This window comes from Colobus angolensis, unplaced genomic scaffold (assembly GCF_000951035.1).
Source record: "Colobus angolensis palliatus isolate OR3802 unplaced genomic scaffold, Cang.pa_1.0 Scaffold69, whole genome shotgun sequence".
NCBI lineage: Eukaryota > Metazoa > Chordata > Mammalia > Primates > Cercopithecidae > Colobus > Colobus angolensis.
Window position 1 is genome coordinate 903,471 of NW_012120598.1, and position 17,244 is coordinate 920,714.

Here is a 17,244-nt window from a genome sequence, read left to right on the forward strand (position 1 = left end):
AAGCTGAAGACTCTCCCAAGGGCCACCACTTTCTATTTAATAAAATTGCAGTGAGCTGAGATCCGGCCACTGCACTCCAGCTCGGGCGACAGAGCAAGACTCTGTCTCAAAAAAAAAAAAATAAAACCACCAGAGATATCCAATGTGAGTTCTGGGAAAGGCAAACTATGGTGAATTTTTTATTATTTGAAATGATGTTGATGTGTAGGGTAGGCAGAAGAGCAGCTCCCTCAAAAGATACCCATGTCCTCATCCCTGGAACCTGTAAATGTTACCTTATGTAGCAAAAAGGCCTTTGCATAGTGATTAAATTAAGAATTTTTGAGATGGGGAGATTATCCAGGTGAGTTCTAAATATAATCACAAGTGTCTTTATAAGAGAGAAGCAGAAGGAGTTTTTTTTTTTCTTTGTCTTTTTAAGATGGAGTCTCGCTCTGTCATCAGGCTGGAGTGCAAGGGCGTGATCTCAGCTCACTGCAACCTCTGCCCCCCAGGTTCAAGTGATTCTCCTGCCTCAGCCTCCCAAGTAGCTGGAATTACAAGCATGCGCCACCATGCCTGGCTACTTGCTTGTATTTTTTAGTAGAGAAGGGGTTTCACCGTGCTAGCCAGGATGGTCTCAATCTCCTAACTTCAGGTGATCCGCCTGCCTTGGCCTCCCAAAGTGCTGGGATTACAGGTGCGAGCCACTGCACCCGGCCTGTTTTGTTTGTTTGTTTGAGACAGAGTCTTGCTCTGTCGCCCAGGCTCCTGGAGTGCAATGGAAGGATGTTGGCTCACCACAACCTCCACCTCGCAGAGGGAGCTTTTATGCAGACAGAAGGGGAGGAGGAAATGTGATCACTGAGGCAGAGGTTGGAGTGATGGAACCACAAGAGAAGGAGGAATGCCAGAAGCTACCAGAAGCAGAAGGAAGCAAAGAATAGGGTCTTCCCTCGAGCCTCCAGAGACAGCTCGGTCCTGCTGACACTTTAATTCCAGCCACTAATACTGATTTTGGATTTCAGGCCTCCATAACCTTGAGAAAATAAATTTCTGTTGTTTTGAGCACCCACGTTTGTGATTATTTGCTACAGCAGCCACGGGAAATTACAATGCCCAAATGACACAGACACGCTAAGTCATCAACAGCCTAAAAACTCTGCAATACGTCATTGGACTATATTGGTCTATATTCTTTTCACAGAGAAAGAAAAAGCAAGGACTCACTTCCACTCAGCCATATCTCAAAAGGAATTTGAATGGACCTTGGAAAACAGAATACTGTGATTTGTCAGACTTTGTGTATTCTACGTGCAGACTATTTTACAGCAGTTTTCTTTGTACTGTCCATTTAGGTAGCCATGATGACAGGTTTGACTGGGTTAGGGTGTTAGAATTGACAGAATAAATGAGTGCTAATAAAATGACATGTTCTGCTATCATGTTGCTGAACCAGTGCAATGGTTTATAACAGCATGATGAAACCAAATAATTGGATACTGTGATGGATTTGAGGTATTATAATTTTGATGGTCTCAGGAATTAGGATAAATGTTTAACAGTAACAGCCACATTTCTTCTTGTCCACAGGCTCGGTGGGATGGCTTGACTGGGCATATCACCTTTAATAAAACCAATGGCTTGAGGAAGGATTTTGATCTGGACATTATTAGTCTCAAAGAGGAAGGAACTGAAAAGGTAACCTCCTTAATAATAAATAAATAAAATAACAAATGAGCACTGCTCAAGCATTTTTACTAAATTGCACAGACAAGTAAGTGAATGATGAAGTGATTCTCTCAGCATGTTATTTTACATCCAGTTTTTAAATCTCTTTTATCTGCGGATAGAAGTTGATGTGCTAGATTCTTAAATTTCATGTCTTAGTAATAGCAATGCTAACTAGTGTTTATATTGTGCTTCATTTATATAGCAAGTGTGTTTATATTATTACATATATAACCCTAGAGTTGGGTGTCATTAGGCCCATGTCTTAAAGCTTTTAACAAATTGAGTGTAGACTTGGAAAAGCAGAAGCTGTCAATGGTTTATCGATGGAATGGCATCCAAGGGTTACCCAGAAATCAATTTTAATTGCACATTTCATTCCATTTTGAGATTGGTGACAGGCACAATAAAGTAGGATAGAAGAGATGTACTGGAGCAAATTAACTTTGCATTCTTAATTTTAGGACAAACATCAAAAAACTGTATTTTAATGTTGGGTTCTCATTTTAGGGTTATTTTAATTGTAATTCTGAATCTCTCCATGTTTAAAGTTCTACTTTAGTGATTATTTAGAGTAATACCAATGTAAACTATTTGGTTAAATAATAATGATAAAAGAATTTGGCTTCTCAGTATATTTTATTATGCCAATTTTAATATTCATGACTATACGTTGGAATTAACACTTAGAATCTGAAGATTTTACACTGAGAATCTTATAGAAAAACAATTGAAACCCCCAAAACAATCACCCCAACAGAAAACTCTATAATCTGACATTTTTTTCCCACTATAGTGAATAAGACAGTGTGCTTAATATAACAGTGGCTTTGGGAACAATCGATTGCTTGCTTAATTAGATTAGTTGGGTTGATTTTTTGTAAATGAGCTAAGGTTTTCATTTCTGTTTTCTTGTTTTTGTTAAGTGGGACACATTTTTTTTGCAGGTGCTAACTACCCCTCCCTCTCAATTAATGGGAACAAAGATCATTTAGGCTGAATGTATTAGAAGGTGACCCAGTGGTGTGAAATGTTTGAGGAAAATAATTAGTTTGCAGTTTTGAGGGTACATATTATACATGCAGGTTTCTCACTTCAAAAATGCCTCTCCCACCTTCTGGCTTCCTCTTCACTCTGATTTGCCCCTCTGTTGGTCTAACATCCTCTGATAGAGCACAAGACATCCAGCCAGCCTCCACAATGGTGTGTGTGGGATGCTGGCTGGAGGGAACAAAAGAAAAAAAATACTTGTTATCATCTAAAAGCCTATAATTGTTTAAAGAAAATGTCTGCTTCTTGAAGCACGAGTCTTTTCCCCACTCTGTTCTCCTCTTACGTATAGCACTGCAGGGGGAAGAAAAGCTGTTAAGGAAACATCTTTTTGGCTAGGTGAATGATGAAATAGATGGAGAGCTATTGTTATGCTTTCACAGCTACCTACACACTGTAATATTATGCACATTGCATTGGTGTTTTTCCATCAAAGGCAAAATCGAATTAGATGAAAGTGTTTTGTGTTTGTTTCTTATCTCTTCATTGTTTGCAGTAACTTTTCTTTCTTCAGGTGTCTTGAGCTCAATTCCTGAGAAGGCTGATTGGGCCTTAAGGCAATGAGGGAAGCCAAGACGTCTCTCTCAGGAGCCGAGGGAGGAAATGCCCAATCTTTTTATGTCAGCCTCTCTTGGATTCAATAGGGAAAATTATTAGAAAAATCCCATTCTCACTTTCACTCAAATTTCTACTGCCTGGAAACCTATAATCAAAGAATAAGTCATCAAGGATACTTCTTCTTTTGGTTAGGAATTATATGTGTGTGTGTGTGTGTATTGATTGATTTGCTGGTTGATTGATTGATTGATTTTTGTTACCCATGCCTTAAAAGGGTCTTCTTAAGGAACACTGAAGACCCTTAACACTGCAGCATACCTGTATACATTGAAAAGCACTTTAAAGCATTTTTTGGTGTGCAAAAGGAAAAGTAAAAATTGAGTCTTACCACCAGGTAACTTCAGTGAGACACAAGTCTTGATTCATCTCTTTGCTGTTCCTATTGTCAGGCTTTATATTGAATTAAGATGCAAATTCCAAACAATGGGTGGGAACTGTAACACTCTAAGCACTCACACACCATGATTCCTTCTGGGTGTCACTCTCCATTTTAATTAAGTGCTATTTTTATTTTATTTTTCTCTCTGAAAACCAAGGCTGCTGGCGAAGTGTCTAAACACTTGTATAAAGTGTGGAAGAAGGTTTGTACTCTGACAACACCTGCAGGAAACCTGGGGGTGGGATGGGGAATGTCATTGGAAAAGCCTGCGTCCTTCCAATGTTGCCAGACCTGTAGCTCTCCATTTGCGGTTTAGAGGGGATGTTCCATGTAAAGAGAGAGGAGGAGTGATTGAATATGCTCTCTCTCAGCAACATCACCTGTGAATTGAAAACAGGTTTGCAATGGATTAAATAATGATGGATTAAATATTTGCCCCAAGATTATTTTTGTTTCTCCCAGGCAGGATCAGTCTCTGTTAGGATTGAAAGCAGGTAACTGTAACAGAAGGAGACACTGACCTACTTATATTCCTTCTCAAATCACTAAATATTTTCCCTAAGGGGGATAAAAATAACAATAGATTTGATCCATGAGACTAGTCAAATAGGCTACAGCGTCAGAGTGCTAGGACATCTCCTCCAATGTCACCACCACAAAATATGAACCATTTTCAGAAATTTCCTTTTCTCATGAGCTATCTTTTGTTTTGCACGACATCTTCATCAGAGCATACTGTCTTGCAATTTGTTTTAGAGCCACAGTTCTAAAGAGGATACAAACATTAGGGACCTTGGAAAGGAAATGAGATTATCTTGTGAATTATAACACCCACTATTTTATAGTTTATTATACAATGCCATGTTGCCAATAAATGTGCATAGCTTTATATAAGCAAATATGAGACGTTAAAAACATTTGAATCAGAGAAAGGTCCCCCTGATAAGCAAACATTTTCTTTCATCTCCTCTTTCTCTTTCTCTTCCTCCTCTCCTTCCTTCCCTCTCTGTCTCTGTCTCTCTAAAACTACTTGGTAAAAAAAGATCTATGGACTGATGAATAGATCTTAAATTGCTTCAGGTTGTTCAACTTGTCAGGTTCACTTTCATCTTTCAAATTATCAGCTATGTCACAGAAAGTGTATACAAGTTTCTCCCTGTAGCCAAAAACCTTGTCTCCCTCTTAGTAGTACTCAGTGATGAATTCAAAATTTTTTTCTTTTTAAGTTTTCAGAGCACAGGTTTAAAAGCCTTGTTTTAATCTTCAGTGAACAAGGCTACTAAGTGCATGTAGAAGGTGATCTGGTTTCCTCACTACAATTTCACTGGTAAATAGATGAACCTAACTGGCACCCAGAAAAAGAAAAAAAAAAAAAAAAAAAAAAAACCTGTTACACTAATCCATCTTGAGACTCTGGGCACTTTGAATTAATCTAACACAAATATCCTAGGGAATGGAATCCAATCTTTGAAATTATATACAGGGGAGGGGGGATGTCCTCTATTTGTCACTAAGCTGCAAGAGCCACACACGCTCCCCGGGGATGTAACTTTCTGGTCTTGATCCTCCACGCCTTCATGCCTCTTCCTTCCTGGTGGCCCATCATGTTCCTGTATTGTAAGTTGTATATACCGTGGTGTGCTGTTTTGTGTTATGACTCCTCTTCAGAAATTCACGGTAACCTGAGTTCCAGCACAGGCGACACAGTCAGACCCAACAAACACATCACACTTTCTCCAGAAGTCTCCAACTAAAACAAAAATTCACCTCCATCATGTTTAAATTCCAAAAGCTTTCCTCAGTACTCTGACTTATTTTAGAATAGTATTATTCACCCGAAATTCTTTCCAAAAGAGGGAGGTAGCAATCTTTACAACATCCCTCACTAAAATATGTGTGATACAAGGCTCGTAACACAGGAAATACACAAACCTTTATCTTTTCCCCAGATACCTGATTATTTCCCTCAGCCGTTTTAGATGCTGAGTTTACATGAATCACTGCCTAGGTTTAGAAGATAGATACTAGTCACTCTCTGAACGCCCTTTTTATTGCATCACTTTTTTAAAAAAGTTTGCCTACTGTCATCTGGGCACTCATTTTCAGATGCTTTTCTCAGTTGTCCTAGATAACACATGGCTGCTCCCTTGTGCCAGCTTACAAAGTGAAGTAAATCAGGGCCAGATAATTTAGATATAGAGTGCTCCTCCCCACAAGTAACTGATCCAACCTCCATTACTTCTCACTGTTAAATGACTGCTATCTGCTTTCACTATGAAGTTTGAAAACTGAGGTTCCACCCCCTGGAGGCACTCCTCCTAAGTCGTAGAACAGGACCGAAATGTCAAATGTCCAGGCATATTCTTAACTTCACCCCTCTCTCCAGCACACATGAATCATGAGATGTGACTTATTTAAAGGGAGACATCCATTTCCTGACAACATATTCATTTACTTCAAGTAACAGATAAAGCCACTTGACTACTTGGGTTTAAAAGACACAGTTGCACACATGTGCATGCGTGCACACACACACACACAATTCTGTTTTGCTGATTAAAAGTTTGGAAACAGAAGACTGAAGTCATTCAAATTGCATATATACACTGTATATTTCCCAGGAATAGCCTGACCTTTACTATATTTTGATACTCTTCTGGTCTACATTTAAAGGATCTTCTGTAGGTCCCTCTGTAGAGATAACAAGAGAAAAAAATGGTCACTGTTTTCTCATTTTAAGGAGGAAAGTTTAAACTTGGGACTTAGTTGACCGGGTCGACAGCAGCAATGATTCTTAGCTTCTGCATTTTTAGTGCAGATGGCAAAAGAAAGAAAAACCAGACATCAAGCTGTGGGGTGTATTTGTCTACAAGTTCAAGTTTTATTTTACAAGACAGTGATATTGCTAGGCCATTGAACACTGTCGTTTTCAAATATTATGGTAGTTCCTTCCAACACACACATACTTGACATTAATAGAAATAAGATTTAAAGAGAATGAATCCTATCACTTAATCAAGTGGCTAAAAACAGTCATTTTCTCCACCCTTCAATACTTACTTAATTAAAAATTAGATTCCCTTCTCCTCAGTGTCTAAGTGAAGGTTTAATTAGAAGTACAGTCAGGACCCAATTTACACACACTCTTCATGGAGCTAGGAATCAATTGTTCACAACCTAAAGCACAGCCTTGGATGAAAATCAATAGACAGGTATATTTAGCCTGAGTTACTTTCCTAGAAGCAAGGGTCCCTGCCTCAGAAGAAGGGATGGAGGTTGAGAAGGAAAAGAAGAAAATGCTGTCTACTTTTCCTGAGTCTAAAGCCAAATTAAGAAAGCTAAAGATTATTCAACCAATAGATGTCTAATGTGCATTCTAGGTGATACTCATCACACTAGATCCTGGAAATGTTGAACGGTTATTAAGAGTACAGCCTAGAACCCAACAAACACCTCTTTTCAGACAGGATCACAATATTTTCAAATGCAAAAACTATCCCATTCCCCCATTTACCTACACCTGTCTCTTTATTTCTCCAATCAACTAACCCTCATTAAGTACAGGAAATAAAACTGAAATTAAAATAGTTTACACTGATGTGTGAACGTGTAATAGTCCTTGAAACTTCCTCAAAGCATTGCTGTCTCTAAAAGGGATACTTGTCAAGCTAGATGAATTTCCAGCTGCTAAATATAGGCAGTACATCAGAGTCAAGAAATAGAAAAGCAAAGGAGGATGGAGCCTAACACTCCCATCTGTCTTCCCATTGGAGGAACATATTTAGGGACCAAGCATAGCTCCACACTGTCCATCTCAGAGCAGGTCCAAGTAAGTGTTCATGTTCCTAAACTTCCTCCACTTGTCATAGCTCTTTTACTTTATCAGATTCTGAATTTTTTAAAAAATGAGTCCAAATTCCTTCATGACAGGATAAGGTTGAAGAAATGACTGAGGCAGTCGTTTCAATGTCCTTTCTTGTTACTACGTGTGCAGCTCTTAACAACACACACCAACTCTTCCACATACATCATCTGATTATTTGATCTTCTCATTATTCCTGTGAAATACTTTATAGGTAAAGAATCGACTGAAGCTCAGAAAGATTAGAATCTCATTCAAGGACACACAGCAACAAGGTCTTCCTGGCTCTAAAACATACTTGCAGGCCACCACGTGAGGCTGGCAGTAAATGCCTAAAGAAAGATTCGGAAAAATAGCTCAAAATCTCAAAGGCTCTTCTTCTGGGTTCCCACAGGGGCTAAATGAATCCATATACTTCTACACGGCCTCACAACCCAGGAGTGACTTGGCCACTGGAGAAAATTGCGGATCATTATTTTTAAAAAAGAGTAATGGTCTTTACTGAATGCCAGGTGCCCTGGTTGGTTTTGTGACAGTAAAATCAGTGAGCAGTAAAAGTGAGCACCCTCACTGAAGTAGTTCATGACCAAGTGGACAGACAAGAGAGGTAAATGATAAATCATAACAGAAGATGCTAGCTGCTGTGACAGAGAGATGAACAGAGTCTTGCTAGGGCTCACAAGAGGCACTCTTTGCCTAGCTTTGCCTCCTCAAAGAAGATAGGCCCTGAACTTAGTCTACTTCTCATGCACATGACATGTTTTCTTCCGTTTTTCTTTCCCTTTTTAAAGAAAAAATTACTTTGGTTTTTTCAGTGTCTCGCTCTGTCACCCAGGCTGAAGTGCAGTGGTGCAATCACGGCTCACTGTAGTCCTGACTTCCTGGACCCAAGCCATCCTCCCATCTCAGCCTCCTGAGTAGCTGAGACTGCAGGCGTGTGCCATCATGTCTGGCTTTTTTTTTTTTTTTTAATTTTTTGTATAGATCAGGTCTCACTCTGGTGCCCAGGCTGGTCTTGAACACCTGGTCTCCCACCTTGGCCTTCCAAAGCACTGGGATTATAGGCATGAGCCTCGACACCCCACTGTCTTTCCCTTTATGCCTGGTCTCTCCACCATTCAACCTGCTCCTTCACCCCATTATTCATAAATTTTAAATAAACTAGTGATACTACTTTGGCAGCCTAAGGTTTATATAAGTAGAATGTAAGCTCCACAAGGGAAGAAACTCTTATATATTTTATTCATTGTTTAGTCCTCAGATGCCTAGAGCAGCGCCCGGCCCATAAGTAGATACTCAACAAATATATATAGGAAGAAAAATCTGATATTCATTTAAGAATTTTTAAATATTTTTTAATTTAAAAAAGAACAATGAGCTTACTAAATTAAAAAGAAAAAGACCTCCACCTACCCCGTCCCCAGTAGCATAGATATATCCTATTTTGTCTACACATTCATTCCTCCGTTGTTTCATTTCCCCACGTTTAGTAGCTTCCACTGTGATGCCCTGGTGTCCCAAACTGTGAGCTTTTGTGCCCATTCCTGGTAGAGAAGGGTCCTCTCTTTGGTGTAAATGCCACACTGACAGCCAGCAGCCTCTGATGTACTGTGTTCTGTGTAGATTGGGATTTGGAATTCCAACAGTGGGCTTAACATGACGGACAGCAACAAAGACAAGTCCAGCAATATTACTGATTCACTGGCCAATCGAACACTCATTGTCACCACCATTCTGGTAAGTTGAATTCATGGAACTGAGGGTGTCTTATCCAGACTCCTGCCTTAGGCTTTGAAGTATTCCTCAACTGTCTTTTTCATGCCAACACTTCTATCTGCAAATGTCTATTTTTAACTGGAACACTAAAAGCCTATGTTTGTATGTACTTACAATAAGATTGAATTACAAGCTTCCAACATTGTTCTGAAGATCTCCCACCTCCAATCCATTGTCAGTCCTACTCAGCCCCGCTGTCTGTCCCCTCCCAATTGGTCTCCCTTGCTCTCTGGCTGTTGGTTAGTTTCAACCATGTGGAGACCCTAGCAAGAGACTAGGGAAGTGGGGGAAGAGAGGTAACAGAAGCTCTTCTCCCATTCCCTCCCAACTGCTATTAGTTTTTTCAGAACCTCTGACTTTCTACAACCATAGCTTCTGCCCATCAGTAGCACTGTTTCTAGGGTCCAGCTGCACTGAGCTTCAGGAGTATTCTTTCCTCCCTCCTGCCTCAGTCCTGGGTGGTGCAGGTTTCCCGAAGAGGCTGTTGCCTGTGTGTCTATGACTTGCTGCCAAATCAGACCCCTACTTCCCTCAGCTCCCTTTGCTCTGCTCACACTTCTATACACAGCTCCTTTACTAACTGTTCTTGAAAAGTCCTGCCTCCTATTAGAGCCCTGGTCATGCCCCATCCAGCCACTGTACAGCTACTAGTTGCTTATTTTCTGTTTTTTCCTTTCTCCAGGGAGTTGGGCATGAGTAGTCCTCCCTGAAATCCTTACTTGCAGACATCCTGCCGTACACCAGTCCATAATGTCAAATCAATTTATTGTTGATATTATGAACTTGTGAGAATTGTTCATCCAAAGTAAAAACTGGTTTGCTCTTCTGATTACCGCTTTCTCTATGACTGTCTTATGAAAACATAGGGTTTTCTATTGTGTTTGAATGACCCCACTATCAGTTTGAGGATAAACCTAAACATAAAGAATATGTCAGTACTATAGCTACTATTATAATTTTATAAAACAAAATGAGCATTCATTCAGTCAAATGAGAATTAACAAGTTATAGATGCATGGTAGTAGGGAAATGTCCATCATTTATAGGAGAGGGGACTGATGATGTACGTGTATACTCAGAGAATGACCAGATATGAGATTTGAGGTGATTTCAAAAAAGAAGTTGGGAAAGATGATAAAACAAGACATAGAAATGGCCTTTGGAATAGGCTACCCTGAAGGAAACCAATCAAAATATATAAATCATAAGTGACTAGTGAAATTGAGGTGAAATTTAGATGAAGAAATGAGAATAGTCATAGATAGGAGGTGCAAAGAATGAAAGGAAATACTTGGTGATATAGTTTTCTCTGTCATGAGGTTCTTAGATAAAAGCCAGGACCAAGTTTGGTGGCGCACACCTGTAATCCCAGCACTTTGTGAGGCCCAGGCGGGACGAGGTCAGAAGATCGAGACCATCCTGGGCTAACATGGTGAAACCCTGTCTCTACTGAAAAAATACAGAAAATTAGCCAGGTGTGGTGGCGGGTGCCTGTAGTACCAGCTACTCAGGAAGCTGAGAAAGGAGCACGGTGTGAACCCGGGAGGCGGAGTTTGCAGTGAGCTGAGATCTCCCCACTGCACTCTAGCCTGGGTGATAGAGCGAGATTCCGTCAAAAAAAAAAAAAAAAAAAGCCAGAAAGGTGAGGGGTCATACAAAAAAAGCTTGGGTATTGGCGTGGCCAGGCATCTGGGCCCCCATTGCCCTCTGCGCCTTCCTTCTTCTCAGACCCAATGTTTAAATGTGACTGTGTATCCATCACACCATTCCCGCACAGCCGCACCCTCCACAGAGGAAGGAAAAGCTCCCATCGAAAGAGGGAGAAGGAAAAGAAACTATAATATAGGAAGTGTTCTGTATTTATAGAGGACGTAAGCAGACAGATGAGTGAATGACTTCAGTACTCTCAGCTCTTCAAAATCATTACCAAATATTTCACATCTTCGAGCTGCTGATGGGATAAATTCTTCCTTTCATTATAACAGGGTTTTCATATTTGCTTTGTTTCATTTAGGAAGAACCCTATGTTATGTACAGGAAATCTGATAAGCCTCTATATGGAAATGACAGATTTGAAGGTTATTGCCTGGACCTGTTGAAAGAATTGTCAAATATCCTGGGTTTCATTTATGATGTTAAACTAGTTCCGGATGGCAAATACGGGGCCCAGAATGACAAAGGGGAGTGGAACGGGATGGTTAAGGAACTCATAGATCATGTAAGTAACAGTACTTCTAACATATCTGAAAATACGCATAAGAGAAAGTAAGAAAGGAAAAAACGATGACAAAGAAATGTTTCCTTTTTTTGAATCATAACAATTTTTTTAAGAAGCATAGCAAACAACCTAGAAATAGAGTTTGCTTACTCAGAAGGGAAAGATAAAAATTAATGATAAAAATATATGGTGCATTAGTTTGTTTTTACACTGCTATAAAGAACTGCCTGAGATTGGGTAATTTATAAAGGAAAGAGATTTAATTGACACAGTTCCTCATGGCTGGAGAGGCCTCAGGAAACTTACAATCATGGCAGAAGACACCTCGTCACAGGGTAGCAGGTGAGAGAATGAGTGAAAGCAGGGGAGATGCTAGACACTTATAAAACCATCAGCTCTCATGAGACTCACTCATAATCACCAGAGCCCATTACCCCATGATCAAATTACTTCCACCTGGTCCCACCCTTGACACATCGGGATTATTACAATTCAAGGTGAGATTTGGGTGGGGACACAGAGCCAAACCATATCATGTGGGTCCTTCTTTCAGACTGAACATAAACTTGAGTGATTCTTAAACTAAGAGTTTTACACTTTGGGAGGCCAAGGCGGGCAGATCACAAGGTCAGGAGATCGAGACCATCCTGGTTAACACCGTGAAACCCTGTCTCTACTGAAAATACAAAAAAATTAGCCGGTCACGGTGGCGGGCGCCTGTAGTCCCAGCTACTCGGGAGGCTGAGGCAGGAGAATGGCGGGAACCCGGGAGGTGGAGCTTGCAGTGAGCCGAGATTGCGCCACTGCACTCCAGCCTGGGCGACAGAGCGAGACTCCATCTCAAAAAAAAGAAAAAAAGAAAAAGAATTGTAAAGTTTTCAGCTCAGGGCAAAATCTCATCATGTCAATTAATAGTACAACCAAGTTGCTCATTCCTTCTTTTTTTCACATGTCCTTTTTAAAGACATCCTCCTGCATTTTTGTCTTCGTTTAGTTCCAGAATGATTTATATATGTTTGTGTATGTATGTGTGTATTTTATGCTTTCTGGTTTCTCTTTGCTGATACTGTTTCATAAACGTAATTGTGTAAATAGACTGTTTTTGTATTAGCACCAATCATCTCAGGAGTTTCACGAGTGAGAAAAATTTAGAGTTGGGAATAAGAATCAGGAGTACCCAGGAAAAGTTCAGACATTTGCAAAGAAACTAGACTAAGCTGACAATTTTGGACTTGCTTTTGCAGAGGGCTGACCTGGCAGTGGCTCCTCTTACCATCACCTACGTGCGGGAGAAAGTCATTGACTTCTCCAAACCCTTCATGACCCTAGGCATCAGCATTCTCTACCGGAAGCCCAATGGTACCAATCCAGGCGTTTTCTCCTTCCTCAACCCCCTGTCTCCAGATATTTGGATGTATGTGCTCTTAGCCTGCTTGGGAGTCAGTTGTGTACTCTTTGTGATTGCAAGGTAAGTTTGAGAACCACTGAATTCACAAGAGGTGTAGGTCAGTCTTAGATTTCTGTATGTCCCAGAGGCAGACAAAAATGAAGAACTTTAAAGTGTAGTTTTAGTTTTGCCTAGTGTTCTATTCTTGGAAGGTTTCCATATAAAAGCCATTCTGTAAATGAATGTTTTCTAATTATTTATAAAGTTACTTTTAAAAGAAGATAAATTTTAATATTAGTTTATCTTTATCCCTATTTCAAGCGACATAAAATGGTTATTTAGCCATTTTCCTTGATTTATAACAAAAGCAATGGCTCAAATGATGTGTAAAATGTTTCCATAGGAATTGTAAAATCGTCTCCAGATATTTGACCGCTAGAATATTTGGATAAGCAAAACATAAAAAAGTTAGCAAAGAATTATCATAGCAAATAAAAAACACTGGAGTAAAAAGATTGTGAAATCCTTAGGAATGAAGAAAAATACTTTAAAACTTCTATTAAATTTATTTTTAAAGGCATTAGAAAGTTAAAGAGCATTCTAGAAATAATGCTGAAAGGAAAGGTTGCTTACATACAGAGCCTGGAGGCGTGAAACCTTTGTGCTACCATTAAGATGATTCAGTTCAGGTTTTACTTTACGAGATTTCACTCTATATTTAACCATTTTGCTCTACACAGTTCCTTAAAGGATTTTTATACCTTTCAGTAGATCATATTTTCTGACTACCTTTGATGCTAAATTTGAAACAGCTATTTTGTCTTTCTGTTGGCTTAAACATTTGCTATCCCTAGATAAACCATGTAAAAAATAATTGCTTTTGTAAGTCCCTACTTGTTTTCAATCTTTTTCACCTTTCAACAAAACTCAGTGAACTTTTTCCCTAATCAATTTTTGTTTTCCCTCCAGGAATTTCTAAGAGAAATATTTCTTCATGCTAGCTCTTTGTCATTGTCCACTGTCTGGTTTTGATTAATGCCAGGTAACTCTTTCCCTGGTGTAATTATAAAGAAAGCTTGGGAAAATAACCCAAGCTGGGAAGGTTTTAAAGATCCACAAGGCAGACACACTCAAACTGAATCGATATGGGCTCTCACGTGTGGGTATTTATACATTCAATACAAAATGAATGTTTTAAAGTTCTCTATGCCTTATAAAATGTACCATTACTAAAGTTCAGATTTTATACTTTTACTGACCAAAGCTCTCTTTCAGTATGCCTTACTTCAGAAAATAAAATATTGACAGTATGTATAGGGATAGTATCCTTTTGTATTTTTAATACTCTAAATCAGTGGTTCTCAACTAGGAGGGATTTTGTTCCCCAGGGAACATTTGGAAATGTCTACAAACATATTTTTAGTTGTCATGGCTGGGAGTAGGGAGTGCTACTGGTATCAAGCGGATGGAGTCCAGGGATGCTGCCAAACATCTTGCAGTGTACAGGACAGACACCCCTCAAAAGAACTATTCACTCCAAAATGTCCATAGCACCAAGGTTGAGAAACCACGCTCGAAACAAAGACAATATTTCTTTGCGTATAAAATTTTCAAAAAATAAATTGTTTACCTTTGGAGGTGTATTTTTCATTACTGACTCCTCAGTGAAGTTAATATTGCCTTGGAATGGCCATTTAATAAATGACTATCCTAAGGTGAAGCACCTTCTAATAAGTAATCTTGTGTTTACTCGTTATTGCATACCTCTGTCCGGAGGCCCATACCTGTTGGGTGATACTAGGAATGGTAGAGCGATTCACGCAGCCCAGGGCAACAGTAGTTTCCACATTTTGCAGGGCAAAAGTGAGTTTCCATATTTCACAGTCTGAGGCTCTGTCTAGGCAGTGATGTTAACGAGTAGAACAGGCAAGGCGATGTTGATGAGCAAATACATCGTTTGTTACATGACTTGACCAAAGCCAGTGGGAGAAGAAATGCCAGCAGCATCCGAAAGTTCTCACAAAGCACATAGGCTGAAAGTACCCGTTTACACTTGACTCCAGCTGTGCACTTAAATCTCCTTATTTAAGTCATCAGAGTATGTCAGAATGGCATACTATTCAGTAGTTTTTCTCTCTTTATTTTGTCTATTCTTCCACAGCTCTTGGTGACCCAGACCTCCATATTTTTGGACTTCACTCATTTCATTTCTATTAAGTTAATAGTGTCCCCATTACCACCATCAATGCAATCTATTCGGTATTTCTACTTACCGAGAGTATCATTTATAAGCCCGTCCTTCCTTATTTAGCTTATTCTTCTTATCTCCTCTTCCACTGCCTTCTTGCCCTGGTCTTGGTTCAGAAGTGGAGGTGTTATGCATCCAATGCAAACTTGGAAACAGTGTGGTGATGAAATATAGAAAAGAACTCCCTCCAGGGCACAAGTGTACTGTCATGAAGACTCTACTTCCAACTACATTTGCCTTCTCTACACCTTAGAATCCTCCCCTGCTTCTGCTTCATAAAGCCACAAATATATATATATTTAGAGTTGATTCCCAAAAACAAAATTCTGGTTGAGTAGATGTACCAATTCACCTTTACTTCCTACCACCATAGTTTGAGACCATGAACTCCGCCACTCTGTACCCTCAGTTATCACCTTAGTGGTTTGCATTCCAAGTTAGGGAAGTGGAAATGAAAAACAGTAAATCTCATGATTATCGATAGCTCTAGAGAGACTTTGGAATTTACGGTATGAATTGTATCCTCTTACATAGTTTCAAAGGGGAAAAATAAAGCCCCATCACTGCATTTAAGCAAATGCCCTCACTAGAAAGGTGCCTAAACATTATTTGTTGAACTGAATTAAACTTATGAAGATGTAGACATCGGTAGGATAAACTAAGGAAAACAATATTTAATCACTATGACGTTTAATAAGTGTGTATGTCAGGGTTTTAGTTTTGTGATTGGCAATGTTTCCACTTTTTGAAAAATATTTAACACTAAAAAATTATGTCCATCATAAACAATTTAAATAGATCAGATATCCAGATAGAATGTCTGCTTACATTTTATAATTTATGTTTGTCTTCTTAAAAATGGACATTTTTAAAGTTGACATTTGGCAAAAAAAAAAAAAAAAAAAAATCTAGAAAACCCTTAAAAGTAAATTCTATGGTTATAATACAAAACCAACCATTATATTACAAATTCAATACAGCATTCTCCCTTGAAAGATGAATGGATTTTTCTCTCCTCAATGCAGCCTACTGTGCATTCTCAGCCATAAAAATTAGTCCCTTAATTAGAAAACTTCAGTGTGAGCTTGTTTTATATCTTCCATTCAAGTGTAAGCCGGGCAGAAACAAACATAAACCTAAAGTGAACTTTCACATTTCAACGTAAGACTACTCTTCTAAATGTTTCCACTTTTTGAAAAATATTTAACACTAAAAAATTATGTCCATCATAAACAATTTAAATAGATCAAATATCCAGATAGAATGTCTGCTTACATTTTATAATTTATGTTTGTCTTCTTAAAAAATGGACATTTTTAAAGTTGACATTTGGCAAAAAAAAAAAAAAAAAAAAATCTAGAAAACCCTTAAAAGTAAATTCTATGGTTATAATACAAAACCAACCATTATATTACAAATTCAATACAGCATTCTCCCTTGAAAGATGAATGGATTTTTCTCTCCTCAATGCAGCCTACTGTGCATTCTCAGCCATAAAAATTAGTCCCTTAATTAGAAAACTTCAGTGTGAGCTTGTTTTATATCTTCCATTCAAGTGTAAGCCGGGCAGAAACAAACATAAACCTAAAGTGAACTTTCACATTTCAACGTAAGACTACTCTTCTATATGAAAGTTTTGTTTTAAGCATGTTTTAAGCACTTGTTTAAGCACGTTTGCTCCCTTCTCTATCATGTTAGTAAAGATCAGTATTGATTTCTTGAGAGTCATTTGGGGATAGCTGTTTCAGATTATCTTTGGTGTAGGTCATATACTAATCTTTTCACCAGACTTCCTAATGCTGACACTGCTGTCACACTGGCTATCTTTACGCAGGTGTTAGAAATTCCAAGCTGAAATGTCTACATCCGGGCAACAGGTAGGTCTATTGCCTTATAGAAAGCCAGTGTCTTAAAGCACAGCATCATGTCACTGTTTAATATTCACCAGACCACATGCTCCACAAGTCACTCAGAATTCCAGAGAGAAAGACCTAAA

General features: G+C 38.9%; 1 protein-coding gene across 5 annotated transcripts in view; it reads left to right on the forward strand.

Moving 5' to 3' along the window:
* Positions 1-17,244, forward strand: part of GRIK1 (glutamate receptor, ionotropic, kainate 1) — a 415,343-nt gene that overhangs the window by 352,340 nt on the left and 45,759 nt on the right. For 2 of the 5 annotated variants that reach the window (XM_011926464.1, XM_011926465.1), the window contains exons 8-12: positions 1,573-1,680; positions 3,915-3,959; positions 9,243-9,356; positions 11,410-11,613; positions 12,858-13,081. In XM_011926464.1, coding sequence (XP_011781854.1) covers positions 1,573-1,680; positions 3,915-3,959; positions 9,243-9,356; positions 11,410-11,613; positions 12,858-13,081 — 695 coding nt within the window. The remainder of the gene's footprint in view (positions 1-1,572; positions 1,681-3,914; positions 3,960-9,242; positions 9,357-11,409; positions 11,614-12,857; positions 13,082-17,244) is intronic. The other 3 variants (XM_011926463.1, XM_011926466.1, XM_011926467.1) reach the window with 2 other exon arrangements.